Source organism: Vanellus vanellus (assembly GCF_965231255.1).
Source record: "Vanellus vanellus genome assembly, chromosome: 5".
Taxonomy (NCBI): Eukaryota; Metazoa; Chordata; class Aves; order Charadriiformes; family Charadriidae; genus Vanellus; species Vanellus vanellus.
In genome coordinates this window covers 22,261,348-22,277,177 of record NC_138910.1, presented here as the reverse complement: position 1 = coordinate 22,277,177, position 15,830 = coordinate 22,261,348, and the positions used below count along the sequence as shown (strand labels likewise).

The 15,830-nt window shown below is 36.7% G+C and overlaps 1 protein-coding gene across 1 annotated transcript in view; it reads left to right on the top strand.

Moving 5' to 3' along the window:
- The window catches only part of STK39 (serine/threonine kinase 39), a gene marked incomplete at its 3' end in the record, with an annotated part of 107,274 nt that extends 91,742 nt beyond the window's left edge, over positions 1–15,532 (top strand). The window contains exons 16-17 of the mRNA XM_082483844.1: positions 11,305–11,369; positions 15,458–15,532. Of these exons, the coding sequence (XP_082339970.1) occupies positions 11,305–11,369; positions 15,458–15,532 (140 nt within the window). The remainder of the gene's footprint in view (positions 1–11,304; positions 11,370–15,457) is intronic.
- Between the last annotated feature and the right edge of the window lie 298 nt (positions 15,533–15,830).

The following is a 15,830-nucleotide window of genomic DNA, read 5'->3' as shown; positions in this document are numbered from 1 at the left end:
GCATTGGAAATTGAAACAGCTGACTCTCTTATGGTGTCACATCTGCTGATGCTGAAGGTGCTTTCATACTAAAATGGAAAGATGAAAAAGCAGAAGCCCAGTTTGTTAGTATACTGTCTGTAACAGCATCTTAACTCACAGTGGCACTGATAATCCATTTCATAGAAAAGCCACACAGTTACACAGTGAATATCCTTTTGCTTTCCTTGGTTTCCTGCATTTGCTTATACCTAGTTTACTTTGCTGTCTTGTTAGATTAATCATCTTTGAAACTGAATGAAGTGATGCCTTTTGTTCAACTAATTCCAGCTTATCATCTTACTGTAATCAGAAAATCAGATAGTGCTACACAAGTAGAAAACATATTGTGTTAATTCATGTCCTCAAAGAGGGGTAATGTTACTCTGGGTAGGTGACTTGGATAGCACTACCATTTGAAGGCAGCATAGGTTTGTCATTTAATATCAGTAATGTTTTGAGATGCACTGATTTTTGTAATCGTTGAGGGAACTTATTAGAAGTTTTGTTTTTCTTGTGTCTGTTCATTCTTGTGATCAAATTGAGTGAAATAACTGAATTTTTAGTTAAGTGTATATCCTAGTTTGAGGTAAGGTAGAACCAATCTTCTTTTCAGCAATTTTACTTTTCAGCTAAGCCTCTTCTAACTAACTGAACTCTCTGAAATTAATGGCGTATTTTTCAGACGCTGTCCACTTCCAGGGTGATAAGGCCTTGTTTATAATTGATACCTAGGAATCATATGCAGAGGGACTCTTGTTTATACTTACTGCTGTAACAACCAAGGTCAGTTAACTTTGTTATATGCCCTGTTGGAGGGTTGGAAGCAGAAAAGCGTAGGGGGGTCACACCTGCAGGGCAGAGCGGACAGGACAAGTGACCCAAAACTGACCAATGGGGTATTCCATCCGATCTGCCTCCTGCTCAGTATAAAAGCTGAGGGATATAAAAGGTTCAGTTCTCTATTTCTTCAATGGCTGGTGACCAAGGAGCACTCTGTCTGTTCGTCTGCCTTTGATCCCAATCCATGCGTTCCTGAATCCAGATCCAGAGTCCAATTCCCATCCATCACTGAGTACAGTCTGGGGCTTTCCCAGTGCCTGCTGGGGACATGATCATCATCCTGGGAGCTTCATACAGTTTCGTATATATTTGATTATTTTCTTTTTATTTTATTATTAGTATTTTCATTAAAGTAGTTTAGTTTTCTTTTAAACTTTTTTCTTCATAAGTCTCTTTCTGTCTCTTCCTGAAAGGAAGGGTGGGGGAGAGCATCTGTCGTTTGTTTCAGTGGTCAATTCGGCCCAAACCTCCACAGTGTATCACATTTTTAGATGCTGCAAAGCTCAATGTACCCGTAAATTTCCTAATGAGAAAATGCCTTTAGAGACCCTAACAATTAATTTCAAACAATAGACTAAATACTTTGTGTTCACTTTTTAATGTATTATCCAGAAAGGAAACATACAGATTTAATGAAAACCTGACTGTATTTTAAAGTCTTTTGTAGAAACTCTTGGGCCTTCAACATGTGCACATAACTACGTATCTCTTCAGCAAAGATATGCACATGCGTTACAGATAGGAGAATATCTCTAAAAACCCCAGGGTTTAACTCAGGACTTAAATATTTCAACACATCTGGCTCATTTAGAGCTAATGCATTGAAGGGTGACTCATAATGACTAGACTGCTGGGAGTTCTGGAAGCCTGAGGTACACCCGCAGGTAATCAAGCTTTGCATCTAATTGCACCTTCAAAGTTATTTTAGCTATATATGTTGTACGTAAAAGATGCACTTGAGAAAGTATATTGTGTGAAACTGTCTGGTTTCATGCAAGTTCCCATCTTGCTGAATATTCAGTGTGGTGAAAATTTCAGTAAACCTGAAGAGGTTCAAGGTTAAAAAAAATAATATTCTGTTAGGTAAATAATCACCACTGCTGTAATGGTGGTTGTGTCAGAAATGTAGGTATGTGATGTAAGAAATTCTCCAAGTGTTCAAATTATTCTCTACACATGTATGTGCGTTCGCGTATTATAGTAAATGTGTTTATCTTATAGCCATGATCAAGTAAATAATAATTTTTAGTTACTTTAAGAGAAAAAATAAAGGTGGGATTGGCAGTTGCCTTCAAAGACAGGGTGTTTTGGGTATTTTTTCAGCATGCAGCCTATCAGTTCCTACTTAACTGTGTAAATGAGGAGTAAATCCATCTGTTTATTAGTGGGATTAGTTTGAGTTTAGCCTGATACGGTAGGTGATAAATTGGAGTTTCTGAATTGTAGTTTCGAGGCCTTTCCTTACTAGTTAAAAAAAAAAAAAAAAAAAAAAGTGTGAATTTGAATCAGAAATTGCAAAGACAGCAATGTAAGTAATGTTCTTCTTTTCAATAGTAATTTAGTTGCTGTTATTTGTTTCCTTGGCATTCACTTCTCTGCAAGTGGTTAGTATGTCAAAATAAAGATTTATTGAGGTTCTTCAACCAAGAGGTAGTCTATTTCAGAACCTAACTCCTGCACATCAGGGAGTCTTTTCTAAATATATTTTTCCTTGTTTCAAGTTTCAGATATAAGGTATTGAAGTAGCCTGGCTGCTATTTCATCATCTTAATAGTTTTGTCAGAACAATATCTATAAGTCATAGCAGAACTCGGGACAGGAGGAGTTGTGAAGATCTGATAGGGAGAGGAGATTACCAAATAATAATATGTATAGCAGAATGTGACCTGCCTTATTTCTGCATACACCTGCATTCAACTCCAATCCGGCATGATGAAGGTATTTGTTAGAGCTGTCTTCAATATCTTGACGACTATCAAACTGTTGTCAAAACCTTTGTCTGAAAGCTAGTGCTTGCTTTCCACATTCAGTCACTGGCAAACGATTTTTTCAACCTTGTACTCTGACTCATCCTTTTGTATTGAGAATTTATGAGCACAATTTACTGTAATATCTCAGGCTTGTTAAATATCCCTACTAGCAATGTTGGGCAGCAGGTCTAAATTTTCATTTTGAATGTTCATTTGAGACTAGACTGAGGTTTAGAATGCTCAGGATCATCAAAGTGTTTTTCTCAAAATGAAGGGGAAATTGTGAAACTTGTGTATACTCCTCCCTCATCTTCCTGGATAATCTAGCCCATTAGACACATGCAGAATCAAGGTCTGAAATAGATAAGCATTTAAATATCCAAATATATTCTACTTACCTTTTTATAACACTTTGTTTTAAATGCGCAGCGGTTTGCCTAAGTGTTCTTCACACACTCTGGGGGGAAAATAATCAATATTCTATTTTTTTCATAAGTTTCTGGGAAAAGGCACAATGTGCCAGTTATATTAAGATTTTAATTTAATCAATAAAAGCAGTTATTCCAATTTCAGTCTTTTTTCCTTTTTTTTTTCCTCATAGATTGTAGAATGTAAACATTACCTTGGGATCAGATATCCATACTAAATAATTGAGAATTTAGGAGTTTAGTAATGTGTAATTGGAACTGAAATCGGTAGATTTCTAGCACTAACTTATTTAATTTTCCATTTTGATACATTGCTCCTGTTTCATAAAATATACTGCTTCTGTTGGGTGGAAATTTTTCTATCAGCTACCTATAGAAAAGTGAAATCTTTCAGTCCTCTGTTTTCCAATTTTTGTCTGTGACTCCTGGGTATTAATAACCCATGTTAATAGATCTTAACATGAAGACATTTGAGGTCTAATATTATTCCATAAACTTTTATTTTTTTTAGTTTAAGCAAGGATAAATATTTAAGGTCTTCATTTGTCTGTAATGGTCAATCAGGAATATGTGTCCCTGATGTCTCTTCCATGCCTTCGCCTGTTCTACTCTTACTCAAATAACAGGATAACTGTTCAGTTGTTAAAGCTTTGATCCCACTTCCCCCTCCCCCCCAGCCTTTTTTTTTGGAACAAGATACCCTGATGCCAAGCTACTAGTTAATGTCCTTAAAAATGTTACCTAAGTTAAATCAGCACAATTTTGGTACTCACTAGGGGTAGCACAGCCGGCACCTATGAGTATTCTGTGCATAATTTGAAGTATTGCTTGGCTCCTTTCTTTACTATTGCTGTGTTGGGCCATTCTTCGGGAGGTGAGGATGGTTTTATTTGGTACAGTTCTTCCTCATGCCTGGTACTTTATACACACATGAAACAGCGTACATTCCTGGGGTTACCGTGTTTACAATACTGGGGCTCAGGACCAGTAAGAACCACAAAGCTCAAGTGGTTTTAATAATTACTTTAAGCTGTGGGAATTGCATTATTAAATTGTAGTCCTGTTCGTGAGGATGCTGCAGGGGACCTTTTTCAGTCTGCCAGTGTTCCTTTCAAGGGAGAACTGCTTTGGCCTTTTGTTGTCCTGTAGTTGTCCTCTTTAACCTGTGTTTTCTGATTGTGAGGCTGCAGATCAAGCTGTTGGATATTAAAGTATCAAATGTTGAAATGGAGATAGTTTCCACTGTCTTTATCTATATCTACTGATTCAGCGACGTACTTTAAGAATTCAGGCAAATTTGTAAGCCCTAATCTCCCTTTGATAAATTCCTAATGACAGCCTCTTCATAAATAATACATTTCTAAATGTTTTTAATGTTTCTCCCTTATTAGTGTCCAATAGCTTCCTCAGAAGAGAAGCCAGGCTTGCTGTTGATCTTTCTATTCTCTTTTATTTCTTTCTTACAAGAATCATGTCTAGCTCCTTGCAGTCCTCTAGCAATAAACACTTGCTAGTTAGCTGTCACAGATCTCAAAATGCTTCAATGTTTCCCTTGCTACTGTTCTCAAGCAACATAAACAAAAAGGATTTTATGACTAGTATCCTGAATGGGTGGACTAATGGAATTGTGCTGTACTTAAAAGACCTTTTTGACCTCTCTTTTAGAAGCCTTTTAATTTTTCATGCAGGCAGTTTGTGAGTTATTAGATAATATTAGTTAATAATAAGAAAGTCAGAGATCTGGAGGAATCGTTACCAAAAGTTCTAAAGGTTGATTGCTTTGATGGTTTGCATAATATACTATAATCCAGTGCTGGCTAGGGTTTAAAACTTAGTTTTGATTTTGCTATGAACTTGCAAATGCATGGAAACCACTGTGCAGTATGAAATATAAATGAATGTATATATATTCCAATGAACCTCTTGCAATATGTGAAACAGCCTCAAGAGCGTGCATAATAAGTTCAGCCCTTTGGAGGAAAGCCCTACCAGCAGCTGAATTTTCAGGAGTGATAATTTCATTGAAAAGTATTTGCTGTCATTGAGGCATCTTGCTTCCTAAGACCCGTACAGGAGAATACAGCATTAATCCTCGAATCAGCAGACTCCCAAGGCAGTTAATTATGTAGAACTCCATGTATCAGATGAAAATGGCAAAATAACTGCCTACAGTTGGGAGAGGTAATATTTGAAACAATCAGCAGGAAAGCCAATAAATCTGTAGAGCTTCGAGTTTGGCCTCTCTAATAGCGATACCGTTGATGAAGTAAGGAGCAGTTGAAGGTGGCTATTTCTTATAGACTGGGTTTTGGACTACATAAAAATGATTTCACTTTTCACTTAATAAAAAATATTTTTTCATTTTCTGAGAGCTTACAATTTTTCAGATTTTTTTGTGACAGTAATTTTTTTGCCAGAATAGTGTTTTCCCTTTCCTCATATCTGAATTTCAGGATTACAGTATGCAATAGGCTTGCAAACTGTTGAACCTAAGCATACTGTTAGAGGTTCCCCATCCACTCTTTTCAAAATGGAAAAGCAGATGAATCATTATTCTTTTGAGAGCACCCCAGAAATATCATCTCAAGCTTTAGATCCTGCTTGTGTCTGTGTTTATGCCAGATGGCTCCGGCTCAGTTGGCTGGGTCGGCATTGTACTGGAAATAGTTCTACTGTACTTCATATAGTTTTATTTACCGTCTCATTAATTTTAACTTTTCCAGAAGTTTTCCCTATTCAGAAGCCATTAGGGTTAGGTTTCATGCTGTGTTAAGAACTTTAAATAACCAGGCAGAGTCCTGTCACATTACAGGAGCAAAACAGCTATTTGAGACTGCCCGAAGTATGGTTACTCTCTTACATTTATTTGTGATCTTGAAGATGGTGGGTTTTGTTCTGTTACCTCAGCTTATATTGATCACTTAATTATAACTGCTGTGGTTGGCCAAAATTGTCATATAGCAAATAGTGATTTGTAGTATATTCCACATAAATATGCATGCCAGAAGACTGGAGTTACATGGGGGTTTTTATTACATCTTCTTAGCAGTCTGTGTTGTGTATATTCATATGCTATGTTTGACTTTTTATCCTATTGCATGTTCTGCAAGTGTCAACACTTATTTTGACAGACTGGCACAACCATTTGTCACAGAGCAAAACCTACAAAAGAACCTGGAATGATTTGTGGTACATAGGTTGATTATATGTCCTTCAGAAGCCTTCTGAAGAAAGCAGAACGACACCTCATTTATTGTGGTAAACAACAAAAAGCCTGTTGTGCTAACTGCTGCTAACATTTGAAGAGGGCTTTTGCTCCAAGGCATGATTTGAAGTATACTCTATTTACTTGAGGCTACTGCTGGCAAAGGTTTTTCCATCACCACTTAATTTTTTCCTGCAGTTGTCTTGTTCATGTTTCTTCCTCTGACTTTTATAGGAGCATGGCCATAACATCTTGAGAAAACACTGCAAAATAAAGTTGAGTCTAGTATATCCAGGCCATATAGAAACAGTGAATTCCCAACAGGATTTGAAATTGTCAGTTAGTGCTGCTTGCAGGCAAACTAATCTACTATGAATTTCAGAAGTGCAACATCCAAGGCATGGCTTCAGAGTACTTCAAAGAAAAATGGCTTTGTCAATGGGAACTGTAGTATGCTTAACTTAGAAATAAGGTGTAAAGTAGAATCCAGAGACGTATATTTTACAACGCTCTCCACTTTTCCAAATAATTTAAGTATCAGTGGAGAGAATGATTCCTACCTCTAGTAACTCCTAATGTGAAACTCCTTTTCACTTGAGGGAGAGCATTACTGTATTAAAATGACTTTGTTCACCTACTTGCAATAGAGTTGTTTGGAGTGTGGGGGAGGGAGAGGTGGTGAGAGTCGGATGGTTATTTTCCTCCTTAGTCTTCACAGATGTGTTTGGGTCCATCTGCATTTAGAAACTTTAGGCTCATTTTTTGTATTTAAGCCAAATTAAAACTTTGCATGTGAGCTGTACTAGGACGGTTAGTGTGTCTTGACCTAGTAAATCATTTTCCTTGATGAAAAGAGCCTAAATTTAGTAGCTGGGGGAGATGTTCATCAGTAAAGCCTAATAGTAGTTCCACTTAAAAGTAATTGTGCTTTTCTTGCCTGATGCGATCAGTAATTCTGAGTAGGGCTGAACAGTAGCGGCAACTGCTTGTATGAATTCTTGGTGACTTTCAGGAGACTTTGCATACTTAGTGGTCTGAACTGTATAGGTTTAGATATTCATAAGAGTGGTAAGTCAGTTATATTTAATGCAACTGATAGCTTAATTTAATTGCATTTAAAGTAGGATGAGTATTCCACTCTAGAATATGTTGTTCTACTTGTAATTTTGAGGATGTCTTTACCGTAGTTAAGATGGGATTCCCAAACTTTCTGGAGAAATAATTGGAAGGCACTGCAGGCTGGCTTTCAGGAAGGACTTTCAACTGCTTGGATGGATTCTGCTGCTTGTGCTGCAGGTTCTATTTCTAAAGGAAGTTAACTAAACTGGAGATGCCATGGATACCTGCAGTTCATGGGTTACTGCTGTTTTCCCTAGCTGACTATATCAGGCTCCAAAAGATTCTGGTTACCAGTTGAGCCCAGATCTTCAAGGTGTTTAGGTGCAGAGAAACATACCCAGCGCTATGTACTTACTGAGGTAAGTGGACCCTTTGGCTTGCACTAAGGTGAAAAGGATAATGATTGTCTCATCCCTAAAAAAAAAAAAATAAAAAAAAATCAGACAATTGCCTCTAATTGTTGGCCTTGCAGTCTAAATAAGGGCAAGACCTAGCCAAACAAAAGCAAGGAGTTAGAAAAGGGAAAAAGACACCAACAGGACTGTATGTTTTTGTTAGGTAATTATACACACATATTTGATTCTTAGTTGATGTTAATTACTTTTGCTTTCAGATATTACAGAAAGAGCGGGTCTTTGGGGGGATTCGCATTCACAGTGGCTTACTTGAATGGGATTAATGACGTTATTTTGGCAAAATAATTTTTATTGCCATTCTGTAAAGACCAGAAAATGTAGAACACAGAGTACCAAAAGTCACAGGTGAACCGCTAGTTTTACTTGAAAAATGCTGAATGCTTATAATTGAAATTGAAAAGATCTCTCTGTAGGAAATTGCAGGTGTGACTATTTTTTGTGTAAACTTGTATTCTACTGTTATGGGCTCTTCGCAGGTCGGCTTTCTCATTTTCAAGCGTAGCCTGAAAACATCTGGCATTACTCCCTTAAATCCTCCTAATCTTTTGTTTGATTAAACACATCCCACTCTAGTTATGGCGCATCAGAGAAGCAAAAATAAAGCGTATTTCGTATCCTTGCTTCAGATGTTTCTCTAGCATTTTATATGTAAAAGTCTTCGGCTTGTGTTCATATTAAAAGTAAAGGCAAGTGAACAAGTAAAACTGTGTCCCTGTAGCCTTTTAATGAGCATTGTTCATTGAAGAGCAATTCTTGAAGAATGATATCCATCTAAAATATCTCTGCTTTCTGTTACGGTGTTTAATTAACAACAAAAAAAAGTAATTAGAATTAACTACTTACATATATTGCTAGTTTATCTTTTGCTATTTTTGCTTTGAAAATTTTAATTTCTTCCTTGGTAAAGAATCAGCAGGAAGGTGAGGGTTTTTTAAGATTTTGATACTACTTGTGAAGTCCCCTGTGCTGCTTTCCGCTGTATGATAGTTCATTAAAACACTTGCTGATAATGGGCTGCTGTTCGCAAGTGCAGGAATAGTAACTTTGCCAGTAACTTTGCATAAGGGTGCCTGGAAGTTTTCACATTTGGGCAAAATAGGCAAGCAGCATGCTGACTTGCATTAGTTGTTCTACAGCTGCTCAACATTAAATGAAAGGCTGCCCCTCTTGAAGACATGTTCATTGAAGCTCATCTTTTTGTAATATTTTATAATAGGTGCAGTTAGAAATCTTTGGATTTAGGTCCCTACTCCTGTCTGGTTTTGTAGCACTGTGTCACCATTTCAGTAAAGCCAGCGCTAGCTGGAGAATTTGTTCTTTCTTTATTTTTTTTTAAGGTATGTTTTACAGGGATTTGGATAATCCAGAGCTGCTCCTTGAGTGTGTGATCCCATTTTATAGATTTTTAAGATGTAAAAAATTGAAGCTATTCTATTCTGGCTTTAGGAGCTATGAGGCTGAACACTCCTTTTTGCCTACATATGAGGTTCTAAGTATTAATTGTAATGAAAAACATTATCTCTATTTGTGTGTATTTTATCAGGTAGGAGGTATTGCAGTAAAATTGACTTACTGATTGTGGAAGTGAATCGTGTGATTAAAATAAAAACTGTTTGTAAAGAATAGAAATAGAATAAAGAAAATAATGAATAATGAAGCCTTAAAAACAGAAATACTTTCTATTTTAGTGCCTGAAGTTGAGTTCATTTAACTGTGAAGGTTAATTTTTTTTCTCACCAAAAAGTGTGGTCTAAAAAATGTACCTTGTTCTTGCTTTTTAAGGCTCGTTTTTAGTTTCAAACACCCTTTCATCCCTGGTCAAATTTGTTACAGGTGCATAAACAATCCTTGGTGCCATTTCACTGGTATAAAGAAAATGAGACCCCCAAAAATTTAATTTGCATTTAACTGTGATAGATTGGCCTAATTGTTTACTTCTCTAAATTCCCTTGCTAAATACTGTACTTCCCCCTGTGAAGACAATTTCTGTTACTACACAGTGTATCATAGATGATCTGACACGATAGGAGTGAAAATTTTATCATTGTGATGTTAGAGGATGGAGGAACTAGGAACCTGAATTTGTAGCAGTATGACATTCAACATGCAAATGTTTGCTCTATATCTTCCACCTTATGAAGTCTGTGGAAAGTATTATTTATGAAGAACATCCAGTTTCTTGCTTCTCTTCTTTATGGTACTTACCTACTCAGTGAACTAAGAAATGCTTGCTTCCTGTTTGTTTCCTTTTTAAAATCTTTTCTAAACAGCTGTGCCAGGTGTGAAGTGTTTATCTCATGACGATGCCCTCTTGATGACATCTTGTGCTCATAAGTCAGTTTTGAACAAAGGTTCTCAATGATCTGGTCTGAGTTAGCTCAGGATCTATGACTCTGCAAAGCTGGGGCGCAAGTTTAGTAAGCATACAAAGCTGAAAGCAAACAATTTTTTGGTCAAGATTAATGGTAGCAATATTGTAAAAAGTAGACTAATTAAAAGTGTGACTTTGGTGTTTCGATAGGAAAGGGGTTTATTATTTTTCTGCCTCCTCTGTTTTCAAGGAGTGAATTGTTTCCTTCCTGCTACTTCTGTTATGGCATACAGCTTCCTTCTCTGGACACTCGGGCTCTGTAGATCTAAGTGAACTGTTTATTGCTGTTACATCACAAATCGTGGTCACGCTTATTGAGAGAGTAGTTTGAACATCAACTCCTTTTGTATCACTCTCTTATTTTTGCTCATTTTTCTTTTGATAGTGAGCTATAACAGATTACCACGAGTCTGTGTGGTACCTATGTCACCCCAAAAAAGGAACAGAAGCACAAACATAAAGCCAGGAGGAAAAAGTTAGAGTGAGCTTAGCCTTCTCCTAGAAACTTGTGCTCATGGTGGCCCTGGAAATACGATATAAATCATGACAGCCATCAGCTTATCCTTGGCTGCGTGATTCTCCCATTTTCCCTGCACTTGCATTTGTGTGATTGTTAATTGTTTATGGAATAGACTAAACTGAAACTTAGTAGGGTGGGTTTTTTTGTTCATTTGGTTTTCAGGCTGATTTTTCTCCTGAGTCAGTTCACATAGTCACAAAGTATCAGTGACTGTAAAGGAAAGGAGGCAGGATTTATGGCAGCCCAGCTGCCCTGTGACTTTCAAACAACAGCTAGAGTGATTAAACGATTCAACTGGTAATTTACAGACATCTATGTGTCTAGAATTAAATAGAAGATTCAACATGAGGGTTGATGTCATAATGAATGCAATTTCTGTAAATCGTTTTTTTTTTTTCATACTTTATTTTACAGTTGCTGCTAACTTACAGAAGATAGTAGATGATCCAAAGGCCTTGAAAACATTGACTTTTAAGTTGGTAAGTAAAAGCATGTAGGGGAGAAACAAACTAGTTATCACAATATTCACACAGAGACTGGATTTTATCTCATTTACAGCTATTTTGCTGAATAAATGTGGTGACAGATGAGATGATTGGTATTGCCACATGTGAGAGAAGAAATCTAAACCCTGTTTTGACAGGACGTTAGGGATATGTACAGTCACACAGCTCCATAACTCTGTAGGGGGAAGGAGGTTAAAACAACTAAAGAAGAGAAAACTATAGTTGTTAGGTTAACTCCCCTCCATCCCCACTCCCTCAGCTCTGTCCTGGCTGAAGTGTACTCTGCTAACGAACATATTGTTCCAATCCCAACACTTTCTTCCAACACCTGCCACCATTTTTCTTGCATGCCTGTCTCCCTCTCCGCTGCTTGCTTCTCCTTAGTTCTTCCTTTCAACCTCCTTTCAGTTGACCATCCACATTTGCAAGTTGATCTTGCTCCCACTGTATTTCATTACTGTTTCTCCCTCCCCACCTCTTTCTGTCTTCAGTATATACAACATCATACCCTGGTTTTGGGCCTGGGACATTTTTCTGTGCTGCATTTTGGGCCCTGGACCATGGGTCCTACTTTTGGTCAATTTTGATGCTGTCATGATAGATCTAATTTAATAATAATAACTTTACATTGCAAAAACTTAATTCAGAATTGATGTGCTGTGTTTGTTTTTATTTCTTGCTAAAATTAAGTTGAAAAATGTACATATGTAAAGCCATTGAACGATCAGCTATGTAAATACCAAACTCTCACCAATTAGCTTTCAGCACCCCTTGCTGAGAGTGACTCAGCCGCATATGAAAGACTAGACTGAATGTCTGTTAGATAAGTAGGTCTCCAGAATCATAGCTTTGTTTATAAAAGCAGCTACTTCATATGGGCTGTAGAGAACCATTTTTAGAGAGTAAGTGACCTAGTTGATGATAATGTATTAATTCAGGATTGTTCTTCCCATGTCATTTTTTTAAATATAGATTTGAGTAGTTTAAACTGACCAAATAATTTGGACTCATTTTTCCTCTACAGTCTAGTGAAATCATCAGAACTTACATGTTTCTTTTGGGAGGGGGCTGGAGTGGGGAAATAAGGACATGTAACTCAAATTATTTTGTTTCGTGGCTCTCACTATCTAAATATAGCTGAAAGGCTGATGCTTCTCATTTTGCAGCTGATCTGTGTTCTTGCTGTCTAAACATGTGATTTAGCTTTATTGTATAGTCAATGGCATCTCACCAAGAGCATTTAGATATATAGATATTCCAGAGGCTCTGTAGAGTTCTGGGTTTCTAGTTCGCACACTTAAAATAGAGTCTTGAAATTTCAAAATGTAGTATAGCATAGTATCCAGTTAATATTTATATACGTTGAAAACAAAACCACTTGAAAATTTGGTTTGGGGTATTTCGGTGATTCAGATTTATTGCTGGTATGCAGTCAATGTCACATGGTATTTTAGATTCCAGTAAGTGAACGCTGTTATAATCCTACTCCTTACCATAATCAGAATTAATAAGACAATCCAAAATCAATGTCTTTGTCCCTTCTCAAGGTAAGTTCCATTGGCTAGGTAACATTTCCTGAGGTTAATTTTTAACTGAAGTTTCTTCCTGATATTTTAACCAAGGTTTCCTGCATTCATTCCCTACTTCCTGGGAAAAGAACATAACCACAAGAAGTATCCTAATGTATTCTTATCCTTGGATTAATTTAATATATGTTCTGTTTCTGCCTGTTTCTATATTGTGTAGTGGAGCTGCTAAATGAATTGTTGCCTAGGAGAACTCTGTCACCTGTTTGTATGCTCTACTGAGTCGTTGTTACCTCTTAGCAAGGTCTCACTGAATTTGAGAGCACTTGTATACAACTTGATTAAAACACATTTTGCTGGTAAATATTTCATGGGGATTCAAAGTTTAGATGTAGCTAATCCTATATCCATTCAGAGAATTCAATTGAAAAGTGCTCTTTAGTCTAGGATTAGTTACTACTATTTGTGGACAGGGAATTTGGTTAGTATCTCACTGCTCACAGATTGCTTTTGCTGGTATTTTGCTGGTATATAATATTTCTATTCAAACAGCAAGCATTTTTGTCTCTGGGGAGAAAAGAACAACAACCTATGTCTTAACCATTTTTGTCTTTAATTATTGCCAAAATGGTAAAGAAAGTTATTGAAGTGAGATGTCTGGATAGATCTGTCTTCAAGGTTTGATTTCCCTCTTGCACATTTTTTAACAGTGTATCTTTGATCTTACAATGCTGTAATTCTACAGAGCACATATAGTATTAAACCTCCCTTACTTGTCTTGGCTAACACAGAATAATGACTTCCCTGCACGATCCAGCTGTCCACACTTTGGGAAAGAAGCTGCTTTAGTACACAAGTAATCTTGGCAACACTCAAGGAAACACAAAATTATTGCACAGCAGAATTTGCATGTTATGTAAGGATTTTTCATATGAAAAAGAGAGGAAAAAACCATTGATGAAAGAATGCATTCAGTCACGAAACAGTGAATTGCAAACACTAAGAGCTTTTCTTGTATGTTGCAGTTTGTGTATAGTAGTTGTACTTACACTAAGCACAAAATAAAAGCTAATAGGTTCCAGGTGCTTTAAATATTAGTCAATATTTATTGATAAGGAAGGCATTTAAAAATCTATACGCATCTAGATATGTTACTTAGCATGGCTTTGAGGAGATTGCTAGCTAGCTAGAGTGTAGAATGATGTTAATAATATTAGCTCTTTTTATCATGGTATTTTAAGTTCAAAAGTCAAACTCCATTTATTTAGTAAATTCCCAATCTAAAACTCATTGAGACGATAATTTACTAGTAACCAATGGTGATGATCTTGGACCTTTAACTTGCTCCTTCAGTGGAATAAGACCTGCGAAATACTCTCTGAAGACAGAACTTCTGTTCTCTGTGTCTGATCAAAGTAAATTTGAAGGAATAGCCTGGTGTAATGCTTGCACAAGTATTGAGTGAGTTTATTTTTTGTCATGAAAACTCAGTGGATAATGTCACTTGGTGCATGTTTTGTACGCAATCTGAGAGCTCTTTTCCTTATCGTGCATATACACAAACCAGTTCTACTAAAGGGTTCAACTGCTACTAATGCATAAAAGGATCAAGAACATTATTGTAGGGTGAACCAATTCTTCTGATGTTTTTTGGGGGGATATGCCAAAGAGTCTGAAGGCATCTGTCATAAGTAATTTACCATTACAAATCGTTCATCCAATCTGTTAATATTTTGATTTATCTATCACACAGCTGAAGACTGCATAAAAAACTTTATTAATAATCTTTAAACTTTATTAAAAAGTCACTTCTGTCCTACAGAAGCAAATTTTGTGTTTAAAAATCAAAATATAAAAATATTTTGCCTACAGCATGTATGATTTTTTAAAGCAGAACTAAAGTAACAGTTCTGTCTTGAGCAAGTTGGTTTTATATTTTCACAGTTATTTGTGTAAAATGAACTGATCAATTGTGCCAGTTGGTACTGGGACAGACTTTACTGAAGAACCTCAACAATATAATTTTAAGTACTAGATTGTACTATCAGAAAGGAGCTGTAGTTTTGCAAATATTATTACTCTTTGTAGACTGCTTCAATCTCTTGTTTAAAAATTCAGTGGGTTGGTATTCCAGACAGACTTGATAACTGGACTCGTGAGACATTTGGTGTCTACAGCACAACAGTAAAAGGTGGATTTTATACCTGTAGATTATTGGCTCATCATGAGTGAAAACAGCATGCTTATGTGAAAAAGTACATTTGGCTCCAGTCTGGAAAGTTTGGGTTTAAGAATTTGGGTCTTTAAGTGTTAATATCCCAGTATTTTTTACATAACTTTTAATGTTGATGAAAAGAATTTGCTAAAATTAGGGATGTAGTTGGCTGACTCTGGCAGAGGATACACCAAGCCGTCTGAAAGCTTTCCTTCAAGCAAGCTGTTTGCTGACTAGGCGCTATGGGGGAAGCTTATAACCTTGCTGTCATACCCTCCTTTGTAGCGTGATATACTAAACATTTCTGTTTGTACTTGCAGGCCTCTGGCTGTGATGGCACTGAGATTCCCGATGAAGTGAAACTGATTGGGTTTGCTCAGTTAAGTGTCAGCTGATGTCTGTCCCTTGACCCCAAGCTGAATTGTGAGATTGCGAAGAGTCCGGCTTAGATGCAAAGGAAAATTAATGCACCACACACTGAGTTCCGCTTCATTCTCTAGCAATTCACAAAGTCAGAACAAGCGAAGCCCACAGCTACACCGCTGCTGCTAACATTCAAAATGCTACTAAATGTCTCTAAGCAGTTGATTTGGATTCCCCCTAAGTGAAAAGCCTGTGGAAATGCACTCAGGTGGCTCTATTTATTGGTTACAAAAGGAATTTTCTATCAAGCTTACTTCTTTCATAAACTTT